The sequence below is a fragment of the Equus quagga genome, chromosome 2, assembly GCF_021613505.1.
Source record: "Equus quagga isolate Etosha38 chromosome 2, UCLA_HA_Equagga_1.0, whole genome shotgun sequence".
Taxonomy (NCBI): Eukaryota; Metazoa; Chordata; class Mammalia; order Perissodactyla; family Equidae; genus Equus; species Equus quagga.
The window spans coordinates 181,471,028-181,492,666 of record NC_060268.1 but is presented as its reverse complement, the minus strand read 5'-3'; the positions used below and the strand labels follow the sequence as shown (position 1 = coordinate 181,492,666).

General features: G+C 40.7%; 1 protein-coding gene across 1 annotated transcript in view; it reads right to left on the bottom strand.

Moving 5' to 3' along the window:
- Window positions 1–21,165, bottom strand: part of GLRX3 (glutaredoxin 3) — a 32,387-nt gene extending 11,222 nt beyond the window's left edge. The window contains exons 1-4 of the mRNA XM_046654165.1: window positions 21,018–21,165; window positions 14,796–14,904; window positions 6,205–6,279; window positions 5,269–5,470 (exon numbers count right to left, since the gene is read on the bottom strand). Coding sequence (XP_046510121.1) covers window positions 5,269–5,470; window positions 6,205–6,279; window positions 14,796–14,904; window positions 21,018–21,106 — 475 coding nt within the window. The 5' untranslated portion in view covers window positions 21,107–21,165. The remainder of the gene's footprint in view (window positions 1–5,268; window positions 5,471–6,204; window positions 6,280–14,795; window positions 14,905–21,017) is intronic.
- Between the last annotated feature and the right edge of the window lie 474 nt (window positions 21,166–21,639).

Below are 21,639 nucleotides of genomic sequence, written 5' to 3'. Positions count from 1 at the left end.
CTGAATAGTTTGTAAAGAGAAAGAAAATTCCAAGAACCCCTTATCTGACCATGAAGTACACCACATGTTCAGGTATGGCTTAACTTTTTAACAAACTTTTGAGTAAAAGAAAAAGAAAAAGAGTGTGTGTGTGTGTGTGTGTGTGTGTGTGTATTTATCAAAGTTCCTCTTCAGTATGAGGCACATTTTTTGCTATAAGAGAAACAGTCCTGGCTAAAAAGCAGAGACCTGGAGTCCTGCCACCTGCTCCACCCACTAAGCAGATGCAGAGTTAAGCCCTCGACAGCCACCTCCCTCCCTGCACTTCGCATCAAGCAGGGGACTGGCCTGGACACTTGGGACAGTCCCTCCCAGCTCTGCTTGTCTGTGAATCTATGAGAATCAACGCTGGGTGGAGGAAAAAACCCTACAGTAGTAATTTTTAACTACTACTTAGCCATACTGGATACCCAATTCTGTTTGGTTTCTAGACCTTTTTTACTGCTTCCTGTGTATATATTTCAGTAGTCCTCAATCTTTACCATCTCTAAATAGAAATTAAAAATCAAGAAGGAATGTGTTCTCTTTTAGTCTAAAATGGATATAGCACATTAAATTTCAAAACTATCCTCTCTGTTGTTATATATGAACTGTCAATAGACTGACAGTATTCTTTCTCATCCAGTGTCATAACTTGACAGTTTCTTTTTTAAAACTATTTACATTCCCCAAAGTATGTAATGTGATTTTTTTTTACTGCACTTTAGTGCCAATCTTATGTTCCATGATTTTATTATACTTTTGTGACCCATTTTTGTTCCACACTCTTTTGACATCATTTTCCTATTATGACATTAGTACTGAAGAATAAGAGTGTGAATATCGGTCTTTTATAAATCTGCTAGTCTTGTCTGAAAAAAGGGTATTTTTCTTTCCATAAACTAATTCTTCCCAATTGTTTTTCAATACTTTTTACCACTCTACTCTTTCACATTCCATCATTCTTCTTTTCAAACACAGGCATAATTCACTGGAAAATAACCTATTTTTCAGATTCAAAATTCCTACAAGATTTAACAGCATCAGCAATTATTTTTAAATAAAATTGAATAAAAAAATTCAGTATAAGATTAACTGCAAGAATAGGCTTTACGGAACATCCTGCAAAAGCACTTTTACTATTAAAACATGGACTTATTAACTGAGCTCCAAACATTTTTCAGATCTGCAGTTTATTGAGATGAAGCTCTGGTATTTATTTATATAGCATATAAGTTGCTTTTCCTACAACTGAAGTGTTAAGTTCATGTACAGCCTGAAGTAAAACACTGATTCTGAAATTTTTTCATTCATCTGGGAGTTCATTAGTAAACAGCTAACGGCTGATTGCTGATAGTTATTCTATTGCCAATATATTAACTCATTTCTACTGTAACTGGCTGAGAAAAAGCTTTATTTTAGCTTTAGGCAATTACATGCGGACTAGAAAGATTGATTGGTAGTGTTTCATTTTTAAGGGTTAAAGCGGCAGACTGAAAATGTTATGCTTAAGGATAAAATAGTGAGAAGGCTTTATTCTAACAAAATATTTACACACACTTTTTTTTTAAGAAAAATGCATGCATGCAATAAAAATATTTAAAAGTAGAAAAACCCTGTTTAACTGCCACAGAACCACCATTTCTATCTGTAGTCATTTCTACTCATGACAGAAGACATGAAAAAGAAGCCCAACTGACACATTTCATCACTACCTAACAACAAGAAAACCCTAAAGAATATTTCCAATCCTGCAATGTTTCTGTGTCTGATTGTTTAAAAAGTAAAACCCAGTTTGATGACTCTCCTTGCAGGAGAAATTTCTGTACTGTGGTTCGAATACCTTTTGCTTTGCTAAAAGCTTTGCTAACTGAAATAGAGGAATTCCCAAATAACTTAATTAACCGGCATGTTCAAGGATTTAACATCCTGTTTAAAAAGATGTACATCTCAGTGCTTCTCAAAAATCTCCCAAAACATTAGAAAGAGAGCCCTCTCTTTCTTGTCCTCCTGAGGAGCACGGAATAAGGACAATCTAGTTCTTTGACGACTGAGAACATAGCAACCTGTCAGGCTCATAATACATACACTATACAATTCTGTAGGTAGAGCCCAAAAGTAAAGGTTAAGAAGACAGAGATGTGAGATGTGCAGGCGCTGAGCTGAGTCCAAGGAGACTCCAGGGCAGATCCAGAAATGATTTTCAAGGTTTCTTTGACACGAAATTTAAATGTTACTCATTCATGTTTTTTTGATTAACTCAAAGCGAGGTGGGGGACAGCTAATCAAAAATCAAGCATAGCTCTACTTCACAAAGGGAATCCAACGAGAGTAATGGGTGTTACTGACGGCAGTGCTCTCCAAGTGCATTCTGTGTAAAACACAGACATCAGCCGCTCGAGTTCATGAATGCTGATGGTCTCTGCTTTCACAAAGGAGGCTCTGCCTAACACTTTGTCTCTAACATGCCAACAGAAGAGCAGAAACAATTTTTCACTAAACAGGCCCACAAAGGAAGAGGGTGAAAGTTACATTCATTCTAAGAAAACAGTTTAAGGATGAAGACAGTTTGTATAGCAGTGCACAGAGAAAGGGCACAGAGAATCAGAGTAGAATCAACGAAGGAAGGACAAGGCAGTCACAACAGAAGGATCTCTCAATTAATCCCTAAGTAGATATTTTATTAAAGAATACCATCACTCTAAAATGACCTACTCACTATATGTGATAGAAGGACATGCTGTAACAGAAACCAAAATACTGGGAAACAGAAAAGTCTACTAAAACATAGATATGAGCTAGCCCCATGGCCTAGTGGTTAAGTTCGGCATGCTCCATTTCAGTGGCCCAGGTTTGGATCCCGGGGCAGACCTACAGCACTCATCAGCATCCATGCTGTGGAGGCACGCCACATACAAAAATACAAAACAGAGGAAGACTGGCATGGATGGTTAGCTCAGAGCAAATCTTCCTCAGCAAACAAAGAAAAAGGAAAAAAGCAGTTGTAATAATTATAAAGAATAAAATAAGTACTAGGATGGAATAAAACTCTGTTAAATCACATAAATCTAAAGATCTTTTTTTAATTCCCTAATTATGTCTTTTATTATCTAAATGTCTTTAATAACATGTTCTTCAGATTGCTCTGATTTTTTTTTTTTTTTTTAGATTTTATTTTTTTTTCCTTTTTCTCCCCAAAGCCCCCCAGTACATAGTTGTACACTCTTCGTTGTGGGTCCTTCCAGTTGTGGCATGTGGGACGCCGCCCCAGCGTGGCCCGATGAGCAGCGCCATGTTCGCACCCAGGATTCGAACCGACGAAGCACTGGGCCGCCTGCAGCAGAGTGCGCGAACCCAACCACTCGGCCACAGGGCCAGCCCCTGCTCTGATGTTTTAAAGCTTCTTTTTTATTCTAACTTGTTATTTGTACAGTCTTCTAAATGCCAATCAGATAGTTAATATAAAAATGGCTAGATATACATCATAAATTCAGTCTAATGAAGTAAAAGGTAAGTAGAAAAATGATTATTTCTACATGTAATTCTAATTTATTTAAATAATCATATTTGGAGATCTTGAAAAGGATCTCCAAGATTGGCTCCAACCCGCACCACCACCAAAGAAGAACTAAAGGCACAAGGGGAATAACTGACTTATCCCTCACGTTATCAAGGCAGGCAGCATAGGGCAGTCGGGACTGCAGCTCACTGTCGTGACACCCAGTCTGCAATGCTCTCTGATACACCACCTTCCCCTCTGGTGCCTAAATATACCTTCCCCGAGCTTTACTTTTATCACCTGTCAATTTTACTAGGTTATCATTCAGAAAAGATTAAGAGAATGCTACTGTTCAATACCAAAGAAGAGAATATTCTATTGGTTTTACTATATGTTTACTCAGTATAACCTGTATGACGTGTCATACAGGTTTGTCCACACCCTACAGCTAGTTCTACAGCACTTCAGACTTGAATGAAAGTCCTGAATAAAACCCCCTGGGTCACCACAGAAAGTACCAGAAATTATTTTTATGCTTGACAGGAGAAAGTGAACCAGTTTCAACCTCTATTAAAAACAAACAACCACAAAATAGAGACTGTCTGTTGCTATCTTTAGTTAACTCTAGTATAGATTCAGTTAGCTTTTCAATACATAAATAACAGGCATCTGATGTAAATATTGGAAAGGAAATTTTTCAAGTAGAACTGAGAGATAAAGGAACCATTTTTTCATCTTTTCAAGATAGAGTTCATCATGAAACTTTATATTTAAAACTAGACTTTTTCATAATTTTATATGTAATGTTAACCATATAGGGAAGAATTTACAATTAAACTTATATTGGAAGCTTGGCTATTTTTATAAAGTCACACTGGACATGCAGTAATTGTATCAACAGCACACTCAATTTTACTGCCACCTATCTTAATAAATTCCCTCCTGTGCAGTTGAAACAAATACTCTTAGATTCTCAACAGCATCATCAAAAAGCATTAATGCTCAATTACATAGCATAATAATGTTGTACAAGGCACAGCAAAAAGAAAACAACATAAACCCAGAGGGTCAAATAACTCTAAAACTTACTTAAGGACAAAATTACAAGCGTATACATGATATATAAAATAAGAGTGACTATAAGCCACAGAATTAGGAATCTTTAAATTACTAGCAGCTATACATTGGAAATGATGGCAGTGAGTGGAGTGAATAATACAGTTATTAGATGTTGAGAGATGACAGGGAAGGCAAAAGTGCACGGGGCAGACACAGGAACACTATCAAAATTCTGTACATCTATGAACTGTTAAATCTGGACCAGGCGAATGAAAGGAGGCTGCCAAGAAGGAGAGGATAACTGTTAATAGCAAAATTAACTAAACAGGCAAAGCCCGTTAATGGAGACAGCAATATGGCTGCTGGAACCTAAGCCCAACTTTGCTACCAGGTGACCTTGAGCAAGTCGCCTTCACATCTTTAGGTACTTATATGTACAACAAAGATCATGAATTAGATGATTTCTAAGATGCCTTTTGGTTCCAACATTCTCTGAGACTATAGTGCAAACTAATTCATATCACCTAATCATACAATGCCTTTGGGAATTATAACGTTTCTGATGTTCAAAGGTATCTGAACACAAGTGTAAGATGTATGGTATAGCTTGAAAAGAGCATGTATGCCCCAACTGTACCCTATCTTGATAAAGTACCCATTTTGTTGACATTGTCTTAAAAGCAGCTTCTTACCACAGCGGGGTTCCTGAGGAGTTCCTTTCATAAACAACATGCAGGGGGCAGCATGAGTTAATTTCTTCAGGCGAAGGTTGAGATCTTCTTTAGGATGCTCATTACCACTGGGTGGGAAGGACCCGCTAGATGCATGGCGCTGAACTTTTTTGGTCAACTCTGGGGCATGTGCACCATCTAATCGGTCAACTTTCTGAGAATTCTAAAGTTTAAAAAGTCATTTAGAATACATGCAGCATTCCTTCATCATCTCCATATTTTAGGCTCCAAAATTACAACAAGCACAAATCTACAGTTCTGGGCAATTTTTAAAGGAGTCAAGACTATTATTGGAGAAGTTTTTAAAAATCTGATTACCAACAGCCTACAATGCATCTCAATTTTAGAAATAAATAATTGTTTTCTTTTTTTTTTCCTTTTTGGGAACATACAAAGAAAACATTGCTATATCTCAAACTCAAACCAGATCACAGTCTGACCTAAGATAGAAACGATTTTCCCACCTCTCAGGGATGAATCTATTATTAAGTATAAATGAGGTATTTGGGGAACTATGGTAACACCCAGGGGTGCCCTGAAGCACAGATTTGCTTCCTAAAAGAGTCATTAATCAAACCAGAACCAGCCAGATGTTTCATTACATACGGGCACATGCCCTAAACATCCAACTTCTGATGCAACTCAGGGAACATTTTGGGTCTACAGCAATATATCTGGATTTTTCTCAAGAAGCTCCTGGTTCTGGATGTCCACAGTCCATGTCACTTTTCTAGGACCCCCAGACAAGCAAACAATGAAACTACAAGAAGAAAGGGCAAAGCTAGGAACAAGCAAATGCCTAATGTTCAGGGATCAGGGGAGCGGGTAAAGAAGCGAGACAGATAGCCCCACGGCCCACTACAGAGGCGTGATCTCTTGTGCCATCTTTATCCTTACCTTGAAAAACAGAAAGGTGGGGACAGAACTAATTTCATATTTTTCAGATACCTCAGGAACAGCTTCAGCTTCCAACTTTAAAATAAAAGAATTTAAGCTTGATTATAAAAAGGTTCTTCTTTACTATTTCAACATGTAAATCAGTTTCACATGCATTATCCCTTCAAGTAGTTGACGTTTTCAAAGAGTACAAAAGTTTATGACACATTTACATTTAAATGAGACTCACTGGGCTGGCATGTCAGCCACCGAGTCTGAAGTGTCAAAACAGGTTCAGAGGTTTTTATTTTGTTGCACATTTCAAAAGATGCCTGGAGGCTGTGAATAAAATTTTTGGTGCACTAGTGACCTAGTAAATTTTCAATCATATGCAGCGACTACTATATTGAAATCCATAAATCACTGACCCCAGTTATGTCATGATTACAGTGCTTATTTTCTGCCCACAGCAATTCTTGCTGTTTGCTCTACTGACTAATTTCAAGAGGCAGTACATCATGACTGACAGTTGCAGCCTTCTGCGAATTATGAAGCAAAAAGGAGTATTTCTTCAATAAACTATTGGTGTCTGATCAATTTTACTTTTAGCTCCTGCAAGGCTGTAGGACGCTAAGCAGACGCCTTGCTAGGTTACCTGCTTCTGGGCCTATTCATACACTGAAACACATTCTAAGTAAGATGACTGCATTCTGTCTGATAACTTCGTTGAGGTCCCTCAACAAGAGATGATGTGATATCTGATACATGGATTTGAAACATATTTAATAACACACTTTCTAAATAATTAGAACACAATTACTGTGAGCTATTTATGTAGGATTATATGAACAGTATACTTTAAAAAAAAAAAACCAAGATATATTGCATCTCTCCCTCATAGGACTGTCAATGTAATATAAACTTTTTAAAACCAATAAAAATCTGTATTCACATACCTGTAGGAAATAAAATTTATTCTTAAATTATATTGTTAAAAGTTTTTAAAATATCTATACTGTATTTTTCCAAAAGTGAAAGATTTCCCCTGGGCTTGAAATACTATTTGCTCTAGAGCTTCAGCCAGTGCGGCAGATCCGCCCAGAGGACTCCTGACAGCACACGGAGGCAATCATTTGTCTCGGGTTTGGATCTTCTAGTTAATATTCTTGGACGCTCTTTTACTACCTTAATTCTTTTTTCTTTAGAAGACCCTTTTGGAACACTACTTTTAATTATTTTCATTTTTTAATGTATTTATATATAAAGTTATATACATGTGAAATCAACATAAACTGTCCAATAAAACTGAAAAAAGAACAGAGAAGACAAAGCATTCAGAGACAGCTATTTAGAAAAGACTCTTCCTGAAGTTTTAGAAACTTTTGTGCTGTTTTCTTTCAAACAATTCCACGCTCAGACCAAAGAGGAGCAGAAAAGGTGATGGATGACAAAGGCAGTTCATTATTTTCCTTCTTTTGGCTAACATCTATCGAGTGCCCACCATACACTGGGCACTGGGCTAGGTTCACTTAAGATCCCCGTCTTTGGTACTACTGGATTCTTACAGAACAGTAATACAAATTTTAAAAAAGGGGCAATATTAAGTAAAAACAAGATAATATGGTCTTAAACCAGAGCAAAACAGGTAACATCCTGACTCATAAAAAGAAATTCCTATATACTTTTTTCAAAGCTGTTCTCTTCTCATATTCCTGCTGATTTCCAATAGGGTCTCTTACTGAAAACTGTTCTGGGAAGCAAATAATCCTCTTGAAATTCCTGCTGAAGCTGAGAGGATCACTACACGTACCTCTCCTCAAATGAGCACCCAGAAGACGAGATCTTAATAAGACAAAGACAATGGTGACAGGGTGACAGGCAAATCCTCTTGAGCAAGGGCCAGAGGTACCATTAAAGACAAAGCCAGGGGCCGGCCTGGTGGCGCAGCGGTTAAGCGCGCACATTCAGCTTTGGCGGCGGCCAGGGTCCGCTGGTTCAGATCCCGGGTGCAGACATGGCACCGGTTGGCAAGCCATGGTGTGGTAGGCGTCCCACATAAAAAGTAGAGGAAGATGAGCACAGATGTTAGCTCAGGGCCAGGCTTTCTCAGCAAGAAGAGGAGGATTGGCAGCAGCTAGCTCAGGGCTAATCTTCCTCAAAAAAAAAAAAAAAAAAAAAGACAAAGCTATTCCCCAGAACATAGGGCAACTGAAGTCCTAAAACCTTTGCAGCACTAAAACTCTTTGGAAATATTTTTGTTGGATATAAAACAACACAACAACTATAACAATGAAAATAGAAAATAAATATATAAATATTTTAAAATGATCTGCATTCAGAAGAGACCAAAGATGGTCAATAATAGCTATCTGCACCATAAACCATGACAGGCCCTTTAAATAAAAGTGCCTAGACTACTTACAACCTGGAACGGTGGGAGGCATATTATCACCTCAGCTTTATAGATGGCTAGGTAAAAAGGTAACCTATCCAAAGACACACAGTTAATAAGGAGCAGAGCTGAGAAACAAACCCAAGTTCGTTTGACTAAAACAAAGTCTACACTTTTTTCACTATACTATGGTTACCTTTTTCTACTACAACAATCAGAAAGAAAGACTAAACTTCAAAGATGGGATTTATACATGACTTCAGGACCAAATACGAACATTTCCAGAATGGAATCTCAGATAGAATGCCTTCGGTGGGAACGTCTTTTGCTTCCTGTACTGTGAATCTCAAACTTGGACACTTCCCCTGCAGTATGCTGTGTGCCTCTGGAGAAGAGGCGAGAGCAGAGGTGTTGCTACAGCAAGATAAGTCCAGAGGTAGGGAATTCTCTCTCTAGCCTACTTCAGTTTACCAAAGGTCACTGAAAACTGCCAGGATAGTAACGGCTAATGCTATGATTTATTCTAGACCAGACACTTCTAAACGTATTTCGTCTACTGACTCATTTAATCCTCACAACAATAGGTGCTGTCACTACACCCACCCCACTAAAGAAAGTGGAACTGAAAGAAGTCAGGTAACTTGGTCAAGATTACAACACTGTTGAGTGGCGGAGCGAGGCAGTCTGGCTCCAAAGCCAAGCTCCTACACTGCCATGTTGCCATTTCACCAAATCCAATGCTTAGTCTTTTTTCCTCATTTTACTGACCTTTCAGCAGTCATTCAGTAAGCATGGCAACATGCACCTTCTAGCAACACCCTTCCTTTGGCTTTCCATGTTTTCTTCTTCCCTTTCATACTCTTAGACTCAGGCTTTGGCTTCTTCCTTCACCTCTGGCCAACCTATACATGGCTGCATGTCCCAGGACTTGGTTCTGAGTCTGCTTCTCTTACCTACACTCATTCTCCTAGAGTGGTCTCATCCAACCTCACGGCTCTAACAATATGGCAACAACACCCAAGTTCTATGCAGGCCAGACCTTTCCCCTCACCTCCAAGCTATACATTCAGCAACTGCACTGAGATCCCTACTAGATATCGCCCATTAAACCTGCTCCTCCCCAGGGCTTCTCTATCTCATTTAATCCATCCAGTTGCTCAAATCAAAAAGGAGACAACCTTGATTAATCTATTTCCCTCATCCTCAACATCCAACCCATCAACAGGTCTTCTGGGTTCCCCACCAAAACATAAGCCGACTCAAACCATGACATTATTTCAACTCTCTCTCTCCACTATTGTCCAAGGCATCTCTCTCACCTGGCCTAGTGAAACAGCCTCCTAACTGATGTACCTACTTCTAGTCTGCAATGTTACTCTCTTCGAACCATGCGGAGACACAGCAGCCAGAGTGATCAATTTAGGAATCAGACTGTGTCTCAGAATAAAATCCGAGCTCTACCATCACCCACAAGGCGACTTGGCCCTTGCCAATGCCTCCAACTTCATACCACAGCCTTTCCTCCTTCACTATCCGTCAGCCCCACTGGCCTTCTGCCTGCTCCTCTAAGTCTGCACTTGCTGATCCTCTGCCTAAAAGCTCTCTCTCAGCTTTTCCAATGACTGTCTCCTCTTCATTTTTTAGCTCTCGCTCCCCAGCCTCAACCTAAATAAAGCACCCCACCTCATCTTTCACAGCCTGCCTATTTATTTCTTTTGTAGAACTTATAACCATCTGAAATTACCTTGATAATATGTGTTACCCATTTACTGTCTATGCCCTTACTGTTCTGTATTCCCAGTAACTAGCACTATGCATGGCATATAATGAGAAGTGTTCAATATATAAATTCTGACAGAATACTGAACAAATGGTAGTCACTACTCCTAAGCCAAGAACGGAATGCCCACTGGCCAGTGGTGGCACTGAGGCTCCAAGGTTGAAGAGAGAACGATTAAACTCAACATTCAGGGACATTTTGTTAAACCTCATACAGAAGCTTCTTTCTACTCTGTGACATGTGATACAAAAGGAAAAATTCTCAAAATCAAATTCTTTCTTTGTCAGTCAAATACAAATTTCAAAATAGATATTTAAAATAACATTTCTGAAAACTTTTTTAAAAAGACTTTTGCCAAACTTAGCCCAGTAACAGCTAATAAACTATGTTAATTGTGATTTTTTTTTACCAAAACAACACAGATAAAAACTAGGATATTTTTAAGACTTAACAATTCTACTAGAATTATCTGAGAGGGATTTTCAGAGTTCCTAAAAAACGGAATCCTACATATGCTAAGATGCCAAACAAACTACAGTCATGTGTTGCTTAACAATGGGGATACTTTCTGAAAAATGATCTTTAGGCTATTTCATCCTTGTTAAACTACAGTCATATGTTGCTTAACAACAGGGACACGTTCCGAAAAATGGATAATCAGGTGATTTCATCCTTGTGTAAACATCATAGAGTGTACTTACACAAGCCTAGATGGTACAGCCTGCTATACACCTAGACTATATGGTACTACTCTTATGGGATCACCATCGTCTACGTGGCCTATCGTTGACCAAAACATTATTTTGTGATGCATAACCATAGGTAACATTCTGAGGCTGAAAAATAGGAATTCGGCTAGTTAGTTGGTACCTAGTTATTATACAGCTAGTTGGTACCTTCTGAAAATTGCCCTACAATGTCTGCTTACACGTACTAATTGTACAGATATTTAGTAGTAAACAGTGTAAACTACAGAAATTATCTATACTGATTATATAGACCTTTAGAAATTAAACAGTGTGAGCCTGTATTTTTAAGATGGTTGCACACTTAAGAATAAGTCAAACTATAACAATTCCTATTTCTTTAAGGAATCAAAAAATACAAATTTAAGTATATAACTCTTTCTGCACCCTTGACCTTATATCTGAAGTTACAATGGATGTAAAATGCAAATACAGCAGCTACTATACAAACAAGATTAATACTAAATGAAATACAACTGTATAAAATCTCATCCACCAGGCAGCTGATAAGTCTGACTTTGAAAATTTTGCACTCAAGTGCATTATATGGTTAAATGAGTACCACAGTCTAGTAGGATGAGGGTACTACGCTGGAATTGGGGTGGGCAGCCTGGCATGAGAGGTGGGAGCTAACTGCATGAAGGAAAGCAATAAAAAAAAAGAGAGAACATGGTAAGGTAAAGGTCCCTACCTCAAGTTTCCCACCACCCAGTCAAGAAGCCAATCAAAACAGGAATTAAATGACAGAAGAGACAAAACTACAAGACATTCCCCTAGTAGTCCAACCAATGGCACAGACTAAGTTCAGAGACCAAAGAAAAGCCACAGGGTATACAGGAAAGACTTCATACAAAATGGATTTGTTGTGAATCACCATGTTATACACTTTAATATACAGTTTTTATTTAAAAAATAAAACAAAACTAAAAAATAGTCAATTGCCACTCCTATAAAAAAATAGATTTGATTTGGACTTTGAACACGACTACTGGTACCCAACTTTTTCGTCACCCAAGAAGCCTTACGCTATTCTTCCTCTTTCCTGCCCCTCTACCAGATACTGTATCTTGAAAGATTCTATCTACCAATTGATTAAATCATAAACATGTATTCCCATTTTAGTTAAAGTGCTAACAAACTGACTTTATACAATCTAAAAAGGAAAAGTACCTGACATTTTAATTAGCTATTTAATCTTATTCTGACTAAATGGAAGGTTTCTATGAGATTTCAGGAATAGAAATAAGTCATGTATCTCCTCTAAGCCCTTGGAGGTGTGAGAATATCAGAGCCTCAGGATCTGACTAGATATGGGAGACGATGCACGTGAGCAGAACATCACATGTTACAAACGTGACACAGGAAAGAGCATGGGTGCACTTTCTCACTTCATCAGTGCAGGAAATGAGGGGATTCAGATGCAATAACTACGAAAGCCTTGCCTTTCAGCAATCTATTCCAATTAACACAAACTACTCAGACCAAAAATGTATGCTAACTTTTCTCAGTATATTTTGCCATCATCAACGAAATAAGAAACTGTTTATAGTCACAAAACTTTACAATCAAACTACTAAAACATCATGTTTAAGATCACCTACATAATGGTTCTATAAATCTAAGTCACAGAATCGACTAACCTCTATACTTCACAAGCCAAAAATGCCAAACTATTAACCACTTAAAAAAAGAGACTAAGAAAAAAAATTAAAAGACACAGAGGTAGTAGAACATCAGTTCTATACCCCAGAAGTTTCAAAAAGCTCTCTAAGAAAAGAAAGCTATTCTTAAATGAACCACACGCTTCTTGTACTGGGAAATGCCAATGCGTCTCTCAAGTATTTTACTTCTCATTTGCTCAGTATTGTTCAGCAATTGTGACCTTTTAAATTACCTACCTTACAAACTCCAGGCAAATTGTCTTTGCCCTTGATGATGTCTAATGAAAGAAAAACTATGCCACCAGAAAGTAACGACGCCTGGATGAACTACCCATCTAGCATTGCCACCCGCCCCATGGATGGCAGGTGCAGTCGGGTTCAGGTATCCCCAAGAGATAAGTGCTTCCGATCCCTTGGCTTGATGAGACACTTAAGCACTTGAACAACTTAAAATCTCACTGCCAAGTTTGGTACCAATGTGAGAAATAATTCTATAGTCACTTTAAATAAATCATTCAGATGGCAGCTAAGAACAATGTGTTACCTAAACCAGTAACATTATACACATAAAAGCAGACTTACAATTACCATCACCTTGATTAATCTTATGATTGAAATGTTTAATCATTTATTTCACTTGTAATCATTATCTTTTATCACTGACCAAACATGCAGTTTTAATGTCCCCTTCTATTATTTATAATGGACACTTTAGGGTTACATTCTAAGGTTACATTACACATTTCATTGGAATTTTAAATAAGTTCTTAAATTTTAAAAAGCTATCTATTATATTCATACTGGTTCTATCTGCATAAAGAAACACTAGAAGGATTCATACAAAATTAATACAAGCAATTACTTATGGGGGGGACAATAGGGCTGACAGGGCAAGGAGTGGGGTGAGCCTTCTCAAGGTACATCTTTTTACACTGTTTTGATTTCTGAATCACCTAAGTGCAATACCTATTCAAAGTACACTTATCTAAATAGAAACCGTCTAAAATTATATCACCTACTATACAAATGAATTAGCCTGTCAGAATTCTGTGTTTTCAGTTTACATAAAAAGTGGCTTACAGACAAATACAGCTGATGTCATTTTTAACCACATATATGAGTACACTTGCCAATATGTCCTCTGAATTCACAAATTCTGGTTTTACAAAATAAAGCTTTGTTTTTTTGTTCATTTGGTTTTTTTTAAATCCAAAGGATTCAGGCTTCTGAATACTGAGTGTGACTTCCTTCCCAATAATTCATTCCTAAGATTCTCAACTCATATTTTGGCCTTGTTGCCTAAACCACTACCAAGTTCTGAATGATAACACTAAATATGCTAAAACAATTGAACTCATCCACAGTCACAATTATCACTTTCCTAGTACTTACCCACCCAAGAAAGATACTAGGAATGTAGAGCACACAAAACCAGAGTAAAAACAAAGAAGACAACATGCAAAATGGAGTGAAAACAAAGAAGACAAGAGAGAAACTGTCTAGCTTCCTTTTTCCTCTGCTTCCTGAACAGGTTAGAAAAATTTTCAGTTTTTCCTCCAGGTTTGCATTTATCCAACCCCAGAGAGCAACTTCTTCCCATTCCCCCGGGTTCTAGCAGCTTTTACATAGTCTTTCTTGAATCACTTTCCACATCACACCTAGCTTTTCAATGAAATAAGTCTTTTTAAAATTTTTACTATATTAAAACTACAATTACCCAGAGTGAATGATCTAGTCTGCTTTTGTTCACAAACATTCCCACATTGTCCATCCTGCTGTGGACTCATCCTGTCCTCCCACCCAAGCATGTGTTCGGGAAAGTGGGGTGATTTTTACACTACTCACTACTGGAGAAATGCAAAAGTATTTTAAGATTTTTAAGAATAATCTACTGCAAGAATAACAGATCCCAACACCAATTATACACATGTGGAATTCCACACCACTCCTCCCTTATGTTAGTTAATACAATGTACTCTAACCAATAAAGCAGAATCAAACTCATAAAAGACATGACAATGAAAATGTAATACCTTCACAAATGAAACTTGAGGGTGTTCTTTGGCTAACTCTGCCATCACGTCGTTCATCTGAGCACACTGTGGAGCCCATGGTGCCCAAAAATGGACCACCACAAGGGACCTGCAAATCAAAAAAACGCAGTTTTTAAAAATACAGTATCTTTAGAAAAAAGCAATACTGGTATAAACTCCATTACCAAAAAAATTAAAAACCCAACCTTAACAAGAACTGCCTGAATTGTTTTTGTACTGCTAGACTTTTGTCATATTAAACATAGTCTGAGCTATAAGGACTTGCAAGGTCTTGAGAATCTTTTGGATGAATTTTCAAGTTAATGACATTTCTCAAGTCAATAGTTCATATGAATAGTTCTGAGTATTCACCCATCTCAACAGTCATGTAAATCAACCATATTTTCAGACCCTTAGGAAAGGTGGAAACTAAATTCCTGTAGTCGAGGCACAATGTTTGTGAAAAATGACTGCAGCTGCATTATTACTATCAATGTTAGTACTTACTTTTTAAACATGGTTCTATGATGAAGAAGCATAATTGTGACCACAGGAACAGGAATAAAATGCTGAAAAGGAAGGCATGCAAGCAGAAAACAAAGGAAAAATAGATCTGCTTTTTACAAAGACATACTTTTTTATATTGTGCTACAAAAGATCTTCTAAAAATTGATAGTATAACTAGACAGAATAGTGGGTTAACAAATTGTTGATGAAATTCTTAGGAATCTCAGTGTATATCTATCAACTACTTTCATATAAAATTATCTTGGCAAAGATATCTTTAACTCTATCCCCATAGCCAATTGAAAAACCTCAGTTTTATAAAATTTTAAATTCAAATATAATCCTCCCAACCAAAAAACCTGGAAAATCTGGAAGAAAATACAGTTTAAAATGTTACACAGAGAAAGGAACCAAGGACAACTAACCTGTGGGCAAGGAAAGAAGTGACAAACTGTAAAACCAGTAAAATAACGCAGGTGAGAGAAGAAGTCGACCACCAGGCATCGGGAGAGTGGAATTCAGAGTAGGAGGAGGAGGATATGGTGACATTGGAGGCACAGTCTAGAGCTGATACCAAGTTTCTGGCTTAATGACTGATGGCTGGTGGTGGCACAAGCCATGAATTGTAGTAAGAAGCTGCCAACCTGAGAGGAAAGGAAGGCTACTCGGCTGTGAGTGATGGCCTGGAGCTCAAGAAAGAAGTCGGAGCTTGATCTGCAGAATTGGGAATTAAGAAATAGTGCCAGCGCCATGCTCACCCATACAGGAAGATAAAGAAGAGGCTGAGGTCAGAGCCTCTGGGCTCACCAGCAGAAAGTTAGGACAGATGAAAGAAAAGGAGCCCAAGTGGCAGACCAGAGAAGGGACAAAGAGGTACAGGAAGGTTAAAGGGTCTCACAGAAGTCAAGAAGGAAGGAGTAACAACCATCCAATGCAGCAGGAAAGGGCAACTAGCAATGGTGAGAGTAATTCCAGTGGATGGTAGAAGCACAAGTCAGACTTCAGCAAGTGGAGGACGGAACTGAAGATGAGCAAGTAGAGATGGCTAGAAATCTACTCTTTAAGAGATTCAGCTGTAAACAGTGTGCTCTGCTTCAGCAGCCTGGGTTCGGTTCGCAGGCACGGACCTACACGGCTCTGTTAGAGGCCATTCTGTGCTGGCAGAAAACATGCTAAAAAATAGAAGAACACTGGCACAGATGTTAGCTCAGGGCAAATCTTCCTCAGCAAAATAAAAACAGATTTGGCTATAAACAGAGAGAAAACTAGGCAGAGGCAAAGAGAGAATCAAGGGATGGGCTCTTTTTTTAATTCAAGAAAATCTTCAGTTTATTTTGTGAGAGAGCAGTGGAGAGGGAGAGGCTGAAGACAACAGGGAGAACTGAGGACGTAAGCTCTCAGAGGCGGCAGGAGAGGGGAAATCTGAAGCAGAGGAGAATTCACCTAGGGAAGAGGGACAGTGTCCTCTGGATTAGGAGTGAAGGAATCAAGAACGGGTAAGGCTAGAAATAAATGTGTAGGTGTTGGGGTAGGGGCAAGCAGAAGGAAAGCTGGGGGAGATGCTTCTGGAAGTCCTGTTTTCCCAGGTAGGCAGCAAGGTCATTTCTAAAACAAACGAAAATGGAGGAGAGGGGTCACAGATAGGAATGAAGAAGAAGGGAGAGCCGCCAAGGGGCACACAAGATGAAAGCAGGAGGCCCTAAGGAAGACTCATCTAAGGCAGGAAGGACACACTGTAGCACCCCCAATCAATGGGTTATAATTTGTATCCAGCAGAACTCAGAAGCTTCAACGTGTGAGAGGTCAGCCTCAAGGTCTATGGTAGAGGAGGACCTGTTTAGGTGTGTTTCACCAAGCACTGTTTCCTTCTCCTCCTGAACATACAGCTAGACTACATTCCTCAGTCTTCCTCACAGCTGTCTAGGGCCCTGGAACTGAGTTCCAGCCGGTGGAATGCAGGCCAGAAGAGATCTATCTGCCCCTCAAAACTCTTGCACGTGAGCCTCTGCCTACTCCAGCCTCACCTCACAGAGCCTCTGCAGAGGATGCAGGGGAAGCTCCCAGGCCTAAGGGATGGTGAGAAGTGAAGAATGTGTGCAAGACTGTTCACAGCAGCCAGACCTGGAAATAACCAAAATGCCCACAAACTGGAGAAATTGTTGTATATTCATACAATGGAATACTACTCAGCAATAAAAAGGAACCAACTATAGACACATGGATGACCCTCGAAAACATACTGAGCAAAACAAGCCACACATAAAAGAACAGGAGCTGCGTGACTCCTTTTACATAATGTCCAAGAACAGGCAAAACGAACCTATAGTAACAAAAGCAGATCAGTGGGAGGGATTACTGGAAAGGGGTTAAGAATGTTCTGGGGTCTACGGTCTTCTTTTGAATGAAAGTTACTTGTGTATATACAACTGTCAAAATTCATCAAACCTAACAATTAAGAGCTGTGCATTTTATTACACTATGTAAGTTAATATATCAATTTCAATGTTTTTAAAAGTTGGGATTCTTGGGGCCGGCCCAGTGGCGCAGTGGTTAAGTGGGCACGTTCCACTTCTCAGCGGCCCAGGGTTTGCCAGTTCGGATCCCAGGTGCGGACGTGGCACCACTTGGCAAAAGCCATGCTGTGGTAGGTGTCCCACATATAAAGTAGAGAAAGATGGGCATGGATGTTAGCTCATGGCCAGTCTTCCTCAGCAAAAAGAGGAGGATTGGCAGTAGTTAGCTCAGGGCTAAACTTCCTCAAAAAAAAAAAGAAAAAGTTGGGATACCACTTTTTACCAGATTGAAGAAACATTTTTTAAATATTCAATGATAAAAAGGATGGAGTTAGACAAGCACTTTCATATCCTGCTGGTTAAAATTAAATTGGAATCTTTCAGAAATTTCTTACACACTTTAAGTATCGATCCTCAGGAAGTAATTAAAGAGACAAAGATTTATGAATATGAATACTTTCCCATTATTTTACACAGAAAATAACTGCAAAAATCTATTGTACAATATAATTTTTTTTTTAAAGATTGGCACCTGAACTAACAACTGTTGCCAATCTTCCTTTCTTTTTGCTTTATCTCCCCAAATCCCCCAGTACATAGTTGTATATGTTAGTTGCAGGTCCTTCTAGTTGTTGCATGTGGGACGCCGCCTCAACGTGGCCTGATGAGCAGTGCCATGTCCGCACCCAAGATCCGAAGCAGCGAAACCCTGGGCCCCCACAGCGGAGTGCGCGAACTTAACCACTCGACCACGGGGGCCAGCCCCAACAATATAGTTTTTTTAATGGTCATGTAATAAAATATTATAAAGCCATTAAAAATCATATTTCAAGTAATTTTTAATGAATGGGAAAATGCTCACAATATATATTTTTTTAAATTAAAATAGGTTACCAAACTTTTTAACAGTAAGAGCCAACGTACGCAAAAAGTTGAAAAGGACACCCACACAACTTAAATTCCACTCCTACTAAAGCGGCTTTGAAGAGTAATTTAATTTCACTTAAATTCCACATTTGTAAAATAACAATAAGTAACATCCTGGGATGTTAGGAGGATCAAACAAAAATATAAAAGCACTTTGAAAACATTAAAGAACAATATTAATGTTATTTTAAACTATCCACAATATTCTCATATTCATATGCTTAACTTCCACTTTCCAATTAAGTACAGGATACCTAACATCAAGACATAGGCCTGAAACAAATATAAATGTGGTCATCCCCTCCTGATTAGATGTAACAGTATTCTCTCCACCTTCATGGATGGCCCAATATGCAGGGTGCATTGTTTACAGAAAACCTTTAGAGAAAGACCAGGTTCAAATCCTGACTAATATGATTTTAAACAATGTAATGAACCTCAGTTCATCAGCAAAATAATCAGTGTTCAATAAATGGTTATTATCGAAGGTGTTCTGCTCCCACAGTTATTCATCTGCAGGTAACAGAAGCTACCATTTATTAAACACTATCATACACTAGACTCTGTTACAAATATTTTACAAATGGGCAAAACCTTAATTACTCTGCAAATGGGTATTAATATCCTCATTGTATAGACCGATTGAGGTTTCAATAACAAACCATCCGATTAGTTGACTGAAGCAAAAAAAATTTTCCATTCATATAAAATTTTTTAAGTGAGGAGAAGTGATGATTTGGAAAGTACACTTTAAATGATTACAGTAACAAGTACGATTTAATATTCTTAAACTTTTCCATTTTCACAAAAATCAGCAGAGATTTATTCCTTCCCCAGATGCCACATATCTTTTCCCAGGTGCCCATTTAAACTAATCATTATGGAAAAGGTATACTGTTTTCTGGGTCCTTTCAAGTACAGACCAGAGACAAGAAAACATCCAAATGGTATTTACATTTAAACTTTTAGCAATTGCATTACTTTCAGAACTTTTATGTTTACAAAATGAAACAGAAAAACAAAAAATGTGAAACACAAAAAAAAGCAAAATAGTCTTCCCGGTCATACTAAGTTCAAACATTTATTAAGGGCAGGTGCACACAAGCCCTGCTCATTTCAAGAGGCCGCCACTGGAGTACCCAGTGGACTGTTGATGAATCAGAACCCACCTTTCATCAAAGAGTAAACGTCATTTCCAGGACCCCCCCCCTTTTTTTTTTAACAATTTTCCAGGCAAACCTGAAATGCCAAAAGCACCGTTTAGACTAACACTTTTAACCCGGTTCTCAACAAAAGCAACTCCCCCATCTCACCCGCCCTCTCCGTCTCATTCATTCTCCCAATCAGAATACGACCTGCCTCTAATCCACAATCCCACTGCATTCAGGTCAATAAGTATTTACTGCCTGTGAACTCCACGCCAGCCCTCTGCTCCACGCCGAAAATGCCGAAGGCTGACGCCCTCCGAGCGCTGTGAATGCAAGGCAATGCAGCATCGGCCACGCGCATCCTCCCATCTAACCCGCCCAGCCCCGAGGCGGGCGCGAGTCTAACCCAGCTCCCACGGAGGACACTGAGGCCTGGCCATGAAACCTGCCCAAGGGTCCCGTGACTAGTAGGTGGCTGACTCCCAGGCTACCCGCCGCTGGCGCTGGCATCCTCCGCACCAGGAAGACCGCCGAGAACCGGACCCGGAGGGCGCTCCAAGGAGAGGTGGCCTTGCGACCAGGAAGGCCCCCGTGCGCTCCGACCTGCACGTGTCCATACGGCTCAGGATTTCTATCGGTCCCCAAACACGGGCTCTGGGCACCGCGGGGGTCTCCTGAAGTCCTCCGCGGGCCAGAAGCCCGGGTGCCACGAGCGCAGCCCCGTAGACCGGCTCCTGGGACAGGAAACCCTCGTCCGCGGCCGCGCTTCAGGCCGCGAGCGCCGCCCGCGTCCCCTCGACAGGGGCCGAACCCGCCCCGCCGGGCCTCCTGACCGCCCGCTGCGCACCGGCGTCGGGGCCCGCGCCCTGGCCAGGCTGAGTCACCGCCAGGCCCCGGCCGCCAGGCGACAGGCAGGGTCGGGGCCCGGGTCTCCGAGTGCCTGGCCGGCGGCGCTCGGACCCCCTCCTCTTCCGGGCCGGGAGCCGGGGGTCCGGACCGCGCCGGCAGCGGCGCCCAGGCCCAGCCGAGCCGGGCGCGAGGGAGCCGGGCCGCCCACCGCCGCCGCCTGCGAGGCCGCCGCCACCGCCGCCGCGTCCCCTCGCCCCGCCGCCCGCCGGCCCGCTTACTTGGCTCTGAGGCGCAGCAGCTCCTCAAACTGCCGGGCCGAGCCGACCTCCACCACAACCGCCGCCGCCTCAGCCGCCCCCGCCGCCATGCTGCCGCCGCCAGACAGGAGCAATCGAGTGCGGGCGGCGGCGGGGCGGGGCCTCAGGACGGCTGCGCGCGGAAGCCCCGCCCCGCCCCGCCCCGCCCCCCCCCCTGCCTCAGCGAGCTAGACCAGAACTACCCGGACCCCGGGGGCGTCCGACCGCGCCAGGTGGGCTTCCAGGCTGCGGAAGCTTAGAGCTTCCGGCCTTCGGGGCTCCTCCTCTCGAGCCTCCGGACCTTCCTCGCGGCTGCTCCAGCAGCTAGGACAGGGGCGTGCGCGTGTGTGATGTTGAGGGTAAGTGAAGTCAGGTCTGCCCATTTAACAAGCGGAAATTTTAATCTGAAATGAAATTACGTAAAGCGGAGGATGGAAGGGGAGGTCAGGGAAAGGAAGGTTGCGCCGTCTGCGAATCTCAACACTGACAGGGCACTTCAAACCCGGTCCTGACGGACCACGAACCCGCGCTACCGCGTGTCCGGCCACAGGCGCCCGCGGTGGTGCCACCCCCGGGCGCAGCCCGTGCGCAGACCCATCACCCA